This window comes from Schistocerca gregaria, chromosome 7 (assembly GCF_023897955.1).
Source record: "Schistocerca gregaria isolate iqSchGreg1 chromosome 7, iqSchGreg1.2, whole genome shotgun sequence".
NCBI lineage: Eukaryota > Metazoa > Arthropoda > Insecta > Orthoptera > Acrididae > Schistocerca > Schistocerca gregaria.
The window spans coordinates 113,646,880-113,660,407 of record NC_064926.1 but is presented as its reverse complement, the minus strand read 5'-3'; the positions used below and the strand labels follow the sequence as shown (position 1 = coordinate 113,660,407).

Here is a 13,528-nt window from a genome sequence, read left to right as displayed (position 1 = left end):
CTATGTTCGTAGCAAGAAAGTATCAAGTACGACATAGATGGGCCTGAAACATTCAGTGAAAATACTGGGAGAATGGTCATGATTCTTTCTGGAAATTGTATTGGTTAAGTTTAGAGAAGCGATATTCGGGATAAATTGCCCGTCACATACCTCGCGTATGAACGAGAATGAGATAAGGGAGATCGTGATAGATAGCAAGAGATGTGGTCTTTCTTAATTCACCCCATACGTATGGAGTAATACAGCAGCTCAGCAGTATGGCACCTCGCACCATCTATAGACTTGATGAGCACTCATGTACGTAACGCTTTTCTACTACACTGCCGAATATGATCACACCGCTGAAGGTGGGCAGTGTGAGGTTTAGTACGGAAATGACTGAACTTGCTTTTCTGATGGTTTAAAGCAGCCCATCATTTTTACTCAATCGTTAATCAGATCGCACCAGAAGATATTCTGGCGAAAGGAAAGAGATGTGAGACCTGTCTTATGGAATAGTTATTTCTTGAATACTAATAATCATTCACAGCTTGGAGTTCATGTCTCCTGTGCTTAACAACATTGTTGAGATCGTGTGTACCACTTCAGCCTTTAGTATGTTAAGCAGTATTTCTTAACTACGGCAGATGTAGGAAATCCAGCGAGAGACGAAAGTACCGTCGCGCTTTTCTACGTGATTCTTCAGCCCAACTTTAACATGAAGAATATCTGTACTATGTCGGTGCCACAACTCTTTGGCTTAGGACGAGGGGGAAAGGTTCCCAATACGTTCTGTGATCTAAAGCGCCCAAGCTCAGTTTATCGCTGATATGTTAGAAAAATGAATATGCGGTATCCGTCTATCAACAAATGGGACCTGCGAAAAATATAGGCGAAGAAATATATAGTTCGAGTAGTAAACATGTTCAGGGTGTCAGACAGAAGGAAGGAAGACTGCTGTTTAATATTATGTCGATGACGAGATCACCAGAGTTCGGAAACAGCGGAGGACAGAAAAGGAAATCGGTGGTGCCATTTTCATCAGAATCATTCTCGCATTTGCTCTGACTAGCTTTGTAGAAACCATTGTTAACTTCGACCTGGTCGACCAGAAGGGGATTCTAACTTAAGTCCTCCCACATACGCGTCCGTTCTCTCACAGCAATTCCGCCGCGCCTTGTTTGTTGGGTTCAGGCCGACGTTCTACCGGCAATATTTTCTCAATGGTCTCGCCTTCTGCTGCGAGACATATCATATGATTCAAGAAGCTGTATGCTTAAACTCTCCGTTAACTATTTAGGAAACAAATAAACCGAAAAAGTTCCTGGCAACAGAAACACCAACAGTTGAAACGTTGATTCACTATGTTGCGCTGTTGTCTGTATACCACGAGGGAGCACCAAATGGGGACGAAGTGGGTCCTAGTCCCACTATTTTCCCGTAGCCATTCTTATGACCTGTTGAAGAAGTTCCTAATGTAACGGATTACTATCACATCTGTATAGTGTCTCGCATAATAATGATAAGACTTGAATTAAAATTCATTTCCGAAATCCGAATTTCGTGGACCTTTAACCCGAGCGCGCTTAATTACCTGCACTGACTAGTTCCGCAAATTTTTATTCTTCTTAGTGGAACAAGCTGTATCAACTGATCTGTAGGTCCTTGAATTTTATAGAACCTAAGACGGAGCTATTACCGCCGACTACAGATTTTTGTGATACTACGCGAATGCTCTGGCATTTTAGTGAATAGTCACCGCTTGCTAGTATTAATTAGTATTACTAATCACTGATATATTTCATGGAGCTACGGTCCTCTATTTTTTTTTACACAAAACATCACTGCTAGCACATCTGCTTGAACACCATAGTCCGTTCCCGATTGTGCTATTTTGCCACGGCCATGCGCTATACTACCTCACATTTTGCAATTTTTGGAAAAGCTTAATTTCGATATTTGACATTGTCATATCACTGTATTCCTATTTTAATTCACAACCAAAGTCTCATGTCATGTAAGAACACAAGTAATTCTTCCCCTAAAAACCGCAACAAGGCAGGCCGGTGCACCAGCCATAGTCTTTAATCCATCGTGCGCATTGCCGGCCGGGGTGGCTGAGCGGTTCTAGGCGCTACAGTCTGGAACCGCGCAACCGCTACGGTCGCAGGTTCGAATCCTTCCTTTAGCATGGATGTGTGTGACGTCCTTAGGTTAGTTAGGTTTAAGTAGTTCTAAGTTCTAGGGGACTGATGAGCTCAGATGTTAAGTCCCATAGTGCTCAGAGCCATCGTGCGCATTCGATCCGTGCTTGGCTGACCTCGTTTCCCACGTTATTGCGGTGCTATATGCGCGTTTTAAGTATTAAGTATAAGAGCTGACAAGTGCGAGAATTATCGCACAATCAGCTTAACAGCTCATGCATCGAAGCTGCTTACAAGAATAATAGAAGAATGGAAAAGAAAATTGAGAATGCGCTAGGTGGCGACCAGTTTGGCTTTAGGAAAAGTAAAGGCACGAGAGAGGCAATTCTGACGTTACGGCTAATAATGGAAGCAAGGCTAAAGAAAAATCAAGACACGTTCACACGATTTGCCGACCTGGAAAAAGCGTTCGACAATATAAAATTGTGCAATCTGTTCGAGATACTGAAAAAAGTAGGGGTCAGCTATAGGGAGAGACGGGTCATATACAATATGTACAACAACCAAGGGGGATAATAAGAGTGGACGATCAAGAACGAAGTGCTCGTATTAAGAAGGGTGTAAGACAAGGCTGTAGCCTCTTCAATCTGTACATCGAGGAAGCAATGATGGAAATAAAAGAAAGTTTCAGGAGTGGAATTAAAATACAAGGTGAAAGGATATCAATGATACGATTCGCAGATGACATTGCTATCCTGAGTGGAAGTGAAGAAGAATTAAATGATCTGCTGAACGGAATGAACAGTCTAATGAGTACACAGTATGGTTTGAGAGTAAATCGGAGAAAGACGAAGGTAATGAGAAGTAGTAGAAATGAGAACAGCGAGAAACCTAACATCAGGATTGATGGTCACGAAGTCAATGAAGTTAAGGAATTCTGCTACCTAGGCATTAAAATAACCAATGACGGATGGAGCAAGGAAGACATCAAAAGCAGACTCGCTATGGCAAAAAAGGCATTTCTGGCCAAGAGAAGTCTACTAATATCAAATACCGGCCTTAATTTGAGGAAGAAATTTCTGAGGATGTACGTCTGGAGTACAGCATTGTATAGTAGTGAAACATGGACTGTGGGAAACCGGGACAGAAGAGAATCGAAGCATTTGAGATGTGGTGCTATAGATAAATGTTGAAAATTAGGTGGACTGATAACGTAAGGAATGAGGAGGTTATACGCAGAATCGGAGAGGAAAGGAATATGTGGAAAACACTGATAAGGAGAAGGGACAGGATGATAGGACATCTGCTAAGACATGAGGGAATGAGTTCCACGGTACTAGAGGGAGCTGTAGAGGGCAAAAACTGTAGAGGAAGACAGAGATTGGAATACGTCAAGCAAATAATTGAGGACGTAGGTTGCAAGTGCTACTCTGAAAATTCGTGGCGGGCCGCATCAAACCAGTCACACTGACGACAAAAAAAAAAAAAAAAAAAAAAAAAAGTATTATGGTAGACATAAGAGTTGCGAGTAGTACTGTACTTCTGACAGCTTAATTCTGCCCTCCACGTATCTGCCTCTTTTTATGTCTGTTTACACTCAACAGCGGAAAGAATGTTAATAATTTGCTGCTGTCCTCGCTCATTTTTCTAGTAACGGTTCCCAATAATATAATTCTCCGCTTATTATTTATGAGATACCGTTTCGCATTTCATCTGTGCAGTCAACTTTTCTACATCGATGAGACAAAAGTACTTTTTAGATTTCCAGGTGATTGCAGTTCAGTTTTCCCATCACCTTGACTCCATCAGTGCCCCTGACATTCGGATTCACTATCGTGTCGCTCAATTGTAGCGCTATGTCTGATATCAATAAACTGTTTTTCTACGTAAGGTGCGTGCTCTATATGCGAGTCACGTGTTTGCACTACTACGGAGAACGGCACAGTTATCAATAAACATTCGACAGACAGGGAGCTAATAGACCGTAATGCGCACGCGTGAGGCGGCAGATAAATAATTACCGTGAGATATTACCGGTACACGCGCTGTATTTCATCCACACAAAAATAAACCAATAAAAGGCCTTAATTAGTGATTATTGCAATTAGGCCATATGTACAAGGAGATAAAAGTTCGGCGTATAATTAGGTCGACAACGACGCGCAGAGCTTTTTCATTGTCAAACCTATTTATCAGCAAGTGCGGACATAATACGTATACCGTATCGCGGAGGAATCAGTAGAAATTAGATCACATTTTTAGAGGTAAAAGACACAGTTAAAATTTCCCAATGAAATGAAAGCAAAGTCTGAATAAATAACCAGTTTACGTGGATTCTGACAGAAAATGTCGATAATCTGTAAGTAAGGAAGTACAGAAATTGAAAGTAGCTTAGGGCGGTGTAACGTGGCGGTATCTTTAATATGGAAACAGATGGCATGATCAACAGCTGGGTGTCCTGATCATCGACGAATTGGGTGCTTCACACCTACCCTACATACGCTCTGATTCACGATACCCATTTAGAAGCCATCTAATGACTGTAACTATGCACACGCCTTCTCTTTGCCCCACATGCATCCCTAATCTCCATGTTTCTGTGTCTTCCTAAAGCACACAGCACAAAACATCTAACAAGTATTTTTTCTCAGATGCTTGTTAAATTTATGAGATGATAACTTCTTCTTCTTATTCTTCCTCTTCTACTACTACTACTACTACTACTACTCGTCCTCTTTTTTCACCTTCCTGTTGGATGTTAGCTTAGTCACTAAAATTCTGATTTTTTTCCCTGCACGTGTATCTTCCTTTAGTTATAGGTGCCTAAGTACCTGAAATATTTTATTTATTCCATTGTGTCTTGTCCTATTCGTATGACTGTCTTTCTTCCATCTGTACCAATGACCAAAGTCTTGATTTCCTAGTTAAATTAGGGAGATAACATTTCTGGAGCAATGACACAATTTAATAAAATGTGAGCAGAGGGCCAGACGCCTAGAACCGCTACGCCCCCACAACACGGTCCCGTCATCCGCGGGCGGCTAGCGCGCAGCTCCGTATCGCTGAGTTGCCTATCGCGCAGGGGCGCGGGCGGCCTGCCCACGGCGCAGACACAATGGGAGCGGCCGGCTAATGATAATGAGCCCAGCTGGGAAGTCCGGCGGACCGTGGCGCATTGTGTGCCACCTGCGGCTGCAGCCGCGCGCAAACAATGCTCGGGCGGGCCTGCGAGTGCACTTGAAACGGCGCTGGTGCGGTTTTTTTTAATGGACGGACACTAGTCGCTTCGCTCTCGTTTGCGACGTCGATTTGGCACCTAGCGTGAAAAACACTTGTCTTTGAATTCTGCTTGAGTGTGTACAGTCCACACCAGGGTAGACCAACAACGGATATATTGCGTACACAAAGGAGTGCGGCGCAAATGTTCGCGAAATAACTGCTTCCTGTAAGAATGTAATAGAAGTGCTGGAAAATAAGCTGTGTCACAAAAACTTACCCGGAAAATGTAGAGAAATAATAAAAAGCGACACAATAACGCCAAACTAATAAATCCACCTGTCACACGACTTGATTAGAGAGGTCTCAGCAGAAGCGGAATACCAGCTTCCAGATGTGGTCGATGTAGCCACCTGTTAGTAGATACGGCCTTCAGGTGTTCAAGGATGCGAAGGGCAGAGGTCCATTTGAGAAAAAAAATGATAAAGCTCCTACCAAACGAGACACCCGCTAACCCGTTAATATGTAGCCTCGTTGATAAGCAGGGGGCCTGACTAGGATTTGGCAACAGTCTCCCAGACCTCTGAAGGTTTTGCAGGTTTTCCGTACTCAAGACCCTGACATTATAGTGATTAAACTTGCTACTCAGGTGGAACGCTAATTGGTGTCTTGACACGCACCTTTTAACAAGTACATCTATTTGCAAAAGATTCTGCAAGTCAACGCGCAAGGTGGTGCGTTCCGAATAGCCCGGTGCTCTCTATGCTCGCTACCTGACGATAATCTCTAGTTTTTATGGATACGCATGACTTACAGTTTTGTCATCTGTTACTACTGCTCTGCATTTCGCAACCAGTGTGCCTCACAACATTTATGTTCATAATTATACCGGTGGTTCAAGATCCATGACTGAGTGCTCTGAAATAAAATGCTAATGATTCGAAATGAATTCTTAGTTTTTTCATTGACAAGTTGCAATGTACATTTTACACTACCTGATTCAACTCACAAAATGTTTTCAGTGCGACAATACCGCTTTAATGAAAGTTCCTTGATGGCCTCCGTCTTCCCAAACACACACACACACACACACACACACACACACACACACACACACACACAATTATTGCCTCACAAACAATGTGCTAGCGACCCGGTTTCTCGTTACTATTCAAGGTGATGCTTTTCTTGCAGTTGAAATGACGCTTGTTCTGTAATTGTGCTCTGTACGTTTTTACTGTTTTCTGGGCGGTTTCTAATGCTTCATTACACATTAGTGTACGCGTTACTGCAAGGTCCTTCGACAAGGAGTCATGAAGCGTAAGTAGCAGCAATCTCCAGTGCATCCGTAGCACGAACATCAGCATCTCTCTGACACGCAGCTGTTTTCTGTGGTACGCAAGCAGCACTTCAAGGGCATCGTTCAGTCAGTAACTCGCAGTCTGTACCGTATTCACTTGCAGTTTGTGATCACTGATATCTCATCACGAAACACTCCATTTAGCATGCCGAACCGAGACCATAACTTAAGAGAATGCACCTCCTGCTCCACAAAGAGGTGTGTGCTGCGGTCAGAAAACGCGAGTGATTAAAGACCTATGACAGAGCAGAAACCAAATCCAGACTCCTAAATCCGTAATCGATATTCTTACGAACTGAGCTACGTGGGGATTGCTAGGGCCACATCTTCGTAGCGTTAGCTCCTCTACTACAGACATTCCGCTTTCCAAGCGTCAAAGAATTTTTTTATTTATTTTTTATTCGTCAGTCTTCTGACTAGATCGATGCGGCCCTTTACAACTTCCGCTACTGCACAAAATTCTTCACATCAGAGCAGTGTGTACACCCTACGATCAGAATTAATTCTTGGATACCTTATAATAGCCATCTTCCTCTACAGTTTTCATTCATACCATCTCTCTGAAGTGCCATGAAAGCGTCACACCTCAGCAGCTATGATTCCCTTCTTTTCCGGTTATCCCGCACTCGATGATTCAGTTCCAGTTTCCTCAAACTGAAGGGGACGATCGATATTAGTTGGCCTAAAACGTCCACTTTGCCTGTGCCAGTCTATTTTATATCCCCTTGATTCGTCCGCCATGTCCTATTTTGCTTCCTGGTTATCTGAGTCCCATCGCTTCGTCCACATCGTAGTCCTCAATATCGGATTTAAGTGACATTTTTTTTGCTTCCCATGAGTTTGTTTTTTTTTCGTCGGTTTACTCTCAGTCCTTGGTACGTGGTCAAAGGACAGAATATTGCATTCAGTAGGTACCGTTGTCCTTTTTCACTTTCAGTTAGCACAGCAACTAATCTTACTGTTGATATCCTATTCACAATGAATTTTCATCTCACATCTGAATCTTTGCTTTTGTCCCGTCATTGCTTCACGTCACATAGGGGAGGGGAGAGCAGAAACACTGCCTCGCCCCCATGACACCTTTTCTAATCCGAGCACTACATTGTTGGTCTTCCATTCATAATTTTCGTTCTTGGTTTCTGTTAGTAGTCTACTCCATATTACCACGTTTCGCTATAGCTTACGCCTATTTTCCTGAGGATTTCAAACTACTTTCACCATTTTACATTGTCAAACGCTTTTTTCCAGTACGACAAATCCTATTTATCAACGTGGTTGCCATGATTACGTTGTACATCGTAATTCATTAACTTCGTTTCACAATAATTCTTCAGTTCCTTAGGTTTATTCATTTGATTTTGGGGCTATATGCAGCTCCAGCAATACAATACAACAATATTGTTAAGATAATATTGAACGTGTATGTGCGCAAGGCTGCCGTACACTGAGGTGGAGATAACGGTATGCACATGTAAGACGGAGATGGTATTGCGTACACAATGTACAAAAGGTTGGTGCATTGGTGCAGCTGTCGTTTGTAGTGAGGTGATTCACGTAAAAAGTTTTTCGACGTGGTTATGGCGCACAACGGGAATTACCAGACTTTGAACATGGAATCGTAGTTGGATTCACACGCATGGGACACTTCATTTCGGAAATCGTTATGGAATTCAGTACTCCGAGCCACACAGTGTCAAGAGAATGGCGAGAATACCACACTTAGCCCATTATCTCTCACCACGGACAATGGCCAATGGTCTTCACTTAACGACCGACAGCAGCAGTGTCTGCATCGAATTGTCTGGGACAGCCAACAAGTGCCACTGCGTGGAATTTCCACAGAAATCGATACGATGAACGTATCCGGTAAGACATTAGGGCGAAATCTGGCGTTGATGGGCTATGGCAGCAGACGACCGACGCGAGTGCCTTTACTAACGACACTACATCGCCTGTAGCGCCTCTTCTGGGCTCGTGAGCATATCGCTTGGACACAAAGACGGCTGAAAAACCGCGGCTTGCTCAGATGAGTGATGATTTCGGTTGGTAAGAGCTGATGGTATGATTCGAGTGTGGCACAGATCCCACGGAGCCATGGAGCCTAATTATCCACGAGTCTCTGTGAAAGTTGTTGATGGTTCCATAACGGTGTGGGCTGTGTTTACATGGAGTGGCTTGGGTCCTGTTGGTGGTTCCATAATGGTGTGGGCTGTGTTTACATGGAGTGGATTGGGTCCTCTGTACGAACTGCACCGATCATAGACTGGAAATGGTATGTTCAGTCACTTGGAGACTATTTGCAGCTATTCATGGACTTCATGTTCCCAAACAACGATGGAATTTCTTTGGATGGCAGTGACCCACGTCAGTGAGCTACAGTTGTGCGTGATTTGTTTACATTCTGGACATTTCTAGTGAATGATTTGGCCACCCAGGTCGCCCGACATGACTCTCATTAAACGTTTAGGGGACATAATCAAGAGGACAGTTCATGCACAAATTTCTGGCCTGGCAACACTTCCACAATTATGGACGGCTATAGAGGCAGAACGGCTCAATATTACTGCAGGGGACGCCCAACGACTTGTTGAGTCAATGCTAAATCGAGCTGATGCACTACGCCAGGCCAAAAGAGGTTCAACACAATATTAGGAGGTATCCTGTGACTTGTCACCTCAGCGTATTGTGCATTCATATTACTAACTACTCTGGAAAATCCTATTTGGACACAAGACTTCCAAACACGTTGTGCAGATGTGTCGACCTCCACACTCCTCTTCCCGCGCCTGCAACATTCAATGAATATGAGCACTCTGGCTGTCACCCGCTAAACAGCACCTCTCTCGGGCATTAGGCAGCTGCAGTGGGGTGGAGCGAGTAACAGACAACTGGTACGCGTAAAAGTTTAAAAACTGGACTTTCATAACGTCATAACAGTTTATTATTACAATTAGAACCCAAATTACCGAACAGGATCGATTGCTCGGCATGACGTCTTTCAAGGGTGCTATTATCTCCTTAAAAAATTGGGGCAAGTTGGTGAGGTTTCTTTGTCAGTGGGAGTCGCATGTCGAGCCCATTTACACGTTCCTTTAAGCGCACTACAGAAGCGTGTTGGAGCGAAACAGGACAGTCGTGATTGTTTAGACGCGCCATGGAGCGAATATCAGTACTGCATGCACAGACAGCAAGCTATCATGGAGTTGAACGCAAAGACGGAACAGCAGCAGTTATTGCTTTCTGTGCGGTCGCTGTATTCTATGCCAGTGAAAAACATAAACAGAAGAAAACGGTCAGTTCGAAGACAAAAGAAAATCGAAGTCTTGTTGATCTTATGCAACAGACATTAACGAAATGGGAAACTTTGATGAGAATTTATCGGCAGCTCTAAAATTCCATTTCTTGCCGGTCCACACTTTTAATGTAGAGAATACTTCGATTAATGATTTATCACGTTTGCTCTTGTTGTGACTGCTCAACTAAGTACTCAGCTGTCATTTGCAGCAAGTGACGACATTCCCCCTTTCTTTTTTCCCTCTACATCCGTTTGTGAGAACTGTGAAGTGCACAGCTGCAGACATCTCCAAACCACAGCTGTTGTTAAGTATTTCGGCTTGTATCGTCAGAGGTCCTGTAACAACGGGTTCGCTGTCACACACGGGCATACAGGATGCGTCAACCGCAACTCTCTATGGGACATTTGGCCTTCAAAAATCACTCGTGTGATTTTCATATTTTCTCTCCCGCTACCAACAAATTATTGGTCCTCCGGAAAAAAATTGCACAGGGCCTTTTTTGAGGGAAATTTAATATACTTAAATTTTGTACTGCGACGCGTTTTCGATGGAGGGCACAGTTTCGGGTTACTAAAGACAAACGTACAAAAATGGCCTCCAAACGCACCTCCACCCCCATACTTATACCTCAGCAGTTAAGATTTCTAGTATTCTGTTCGTGGCACTCGCTCCTGCCACTGTACAAAAATTTCCGACTACAGGAACTATTCCCAATGTTCGACCTTTTTTGGACTCTATTAATTACGCTATTACGCCACCAGCATAGTCGGCTATTTCGTTAACATAATTAATTTAAGCGTGCACGCGTGCGTAAGGGGAATGAAAGAAAAATGCGTCTATAAAATTATATAATTACTTTGTAAACTAATTACGTTCAAAATTCGGTCCAGACTTTGTCTTTACAAACGCAGTAGTTTTGTAGTCAGAAGGCCTGACAAATACAACGACGTAATTCTTTATTTTATGCTCTCAAAATTCAGAAAATTGTTAGGTAATATTCACCGAAATGCCAGTTTTGCAATTTGTGATTGATCGACTAAGTCGGTGGCTTTGTAAGGCCAGCCAGTAAGGACCAGAAATGTGTGGGAAATAAATCGCACACTCGCAATTTTTTGTACAGGGGAAGGAGGGAGTGTCACGAACAACGTGCTGGAAATACTGACCGGCGGAGGTTGAGTATGGGAGGGGGGGGGGGGGGGTGCGTCTGACTGTCACTTTTGTAGATCTTACTCATTTTTTCTGTAGGACTAATAGTTCGCATTTAGAGAGTGATGGAATGTGAAATTCTCGCGCATGGTTTTGAAGGCGAGATATATCGGTTGCATAAAACTACACTCCTGGAAACTGAAATAAGAACACCGTGAATTCATTGTCCCAGGAAGGGGAAACTTTATTGACACATTCCTGGGGTCAGATACATCACATGATCACACTGACAGAACCACAGGCACATAGACACAGGCAACAGAGCATGCACAATGTCGGCACTAGTCCTGTGGAACGGCTTGCCATGCCATTTCCACCTGGCGCCTCAGTTGGACCAGCGTTCGTGCTGGACGTGCAGACCGCGTGAGACGACGCTTCATCCAGTCCCAAACATGCTCAATGGGGGACAGATCCGGAGATCTTGCTGGCCAGGGTAGTTGACTTACACCTTCTAGAGCACGTTGGGTGGCACGGGATACATGCGGACGTGCATTTTCCTGTTGGAACAGCAAGTTCCCTTGCCGGTCTAGGAATGGTAGAACGATGGGTTCGATGACGGTTTTGATGTACCGTGCACTATTCAGTGTCCCCTCGACGATCACCAGAGGTGTACGGCCAGTGTAGGAGATCGCTCCCCACACCATGATGCCGGGTGTTGGCCCTGTGTGCCTCGGTCGTATGCAGTCCTGATTGTGGCGCTCACCAGCACGGCGCCAAACACGCATATGACCATCTTTGGCACCAAGGCAGAAGCGACTCTCATCGCTGAAGACGACACGTCTCCATTCGTCCCTCCAGTCACGCCTGTAGAGACACCACTGGAGGCGGGCTGCACGATGTTGGGGCGTAAGCGGAAGACGGCCTATCGGTGTGCGGGACCGTAGCCCAGCTTCATGGAGACGGTCGCGAATGGTCCTCGCCGATACCGCAGGAGCAACAGTGTCCCTAATTTGCTGGGAAGTGGCGGTGCGGTCCCCTACGGCACTGCGTAGGATCCTACGGTCTTGGCGTGCATCCGTGCGTCGATGCGGTCCGGTCCCAGGTCGACGGGCACGTGCACCTTCCGCCGACCACTGGCGACAACATCGCTGTCTGTGGAGACCTCACGCCCCACGTGTTGAGCAATTCGGCGGTATGTCCACCCGGCCTCCCGCATGCCCACTATACGCCCTCGCTCAAAGTCCGTGAACTGCACATACGGTTCACGTCCACGCTGTCGCAGCATGCTACCAGTGTTAAAGACTGCGATGGAGCTCCGTATGCCACGGCAAACTGGCTGACACTGACGGCGGCGGTGCACAAATGCTGCGCAGCTAGCGCCATTCGACGACCAACACCACGGTTTCTGGTGTGTCCGCTGTGCCGTGCGTGTGATCATTGCTTGTACAGTCCTCTCGCAGTGTCCGGAGCAAGTATGGTGGGTCTGACACACCGGTGTCAATGTGTTCCTTTTTCCATTTCCAGGAGTGTACATTGGTAGCGTCCGTTGAATCACCTTCAAGACTTGCTTCTGTTTCGTAGGAAGGAAAGAAGAAAGATTAGGGTTTAACGTCCCATCGAGATCGATGTCACTACAGACGGAGGACACGCTCAGAATTTTTCGGGGATGAAAAGGTAACAAGCCGTGCCTTTACAGAGGAACCATGCTGACACAGTGATTTACGGTAATCACGGGAAACCAAAATGAGATCCTTGCTCGGTTTCGGTTCCAAACAAGAAACAATTGGGGGGGGGGGGTTACAGAAGGTGGGGGTAACGAATTCAAATAATATGTGCTACACCACGGACTCGTGTTGGGCACTAAAAGGGACGTTTAAACGGGCACACGCAGCACCGCTGCCTGGGTGTGGACGACGCAGCAGCCACCCCCACGTGTGGGGGCCGCAGAGCCGGAGCCAGCAGTGTGGGGAGGCACTCACGTAGTTGCGCACGAGGTCGGGGTGCTCCGTCTCGAGGCCGTCGTCCAGGATGGTGACGACGACGCCGCGACCCGTGATGCCCTCCAGCCAGGCGCCCTGCACGTTCATGTCGAGCCCGTGGCCGCGGTTCTGCAACAACGCAACACGCAGCGCGCACGCCTCAGTCGGGCTGAAAGCACACGGTTCACACACACACACAAGCCCATTTGTTACTTACTCAAACATTTATTTCACCTAGCGATACGTTATCGTATCTCATCCTACACTTCTAGTCTGCCACAAATACAAAATTGATGTACAAGGTGTTTCAGGAGCAGTGTCGAACATATACAGTGTGTAACACCTACAAGTGCAGATTTTTTATACGTGGTAGCTTAATATGTAAACTCATTAGTGCGTTAGTTGGTT

General features: G+C 45.2%; 1 protein-coding gene across 1 annotated transcript in view; it reads right to left on the bottom strand.

Moving 5' to 3' along the window:
* The window catches only part of LOC126281686 (furin-like protease 1), a 1,379,773-nt gene that overhangs the window by 110,030 nt on the left and 1,256,215 nt on the right, over positions 1-13,528 (bottom strand). Inside the window, exon 4 of the mRNA XM_049980852.1 lies at positions 13,121-13,249. Coding sequence (XP_049836809.1) covers positions 13,121-13,249 — 129 coding nt within the window. The remainder of the gene's footprint in view (positions 1-13,120; positions 13,250-13,528) is intronic.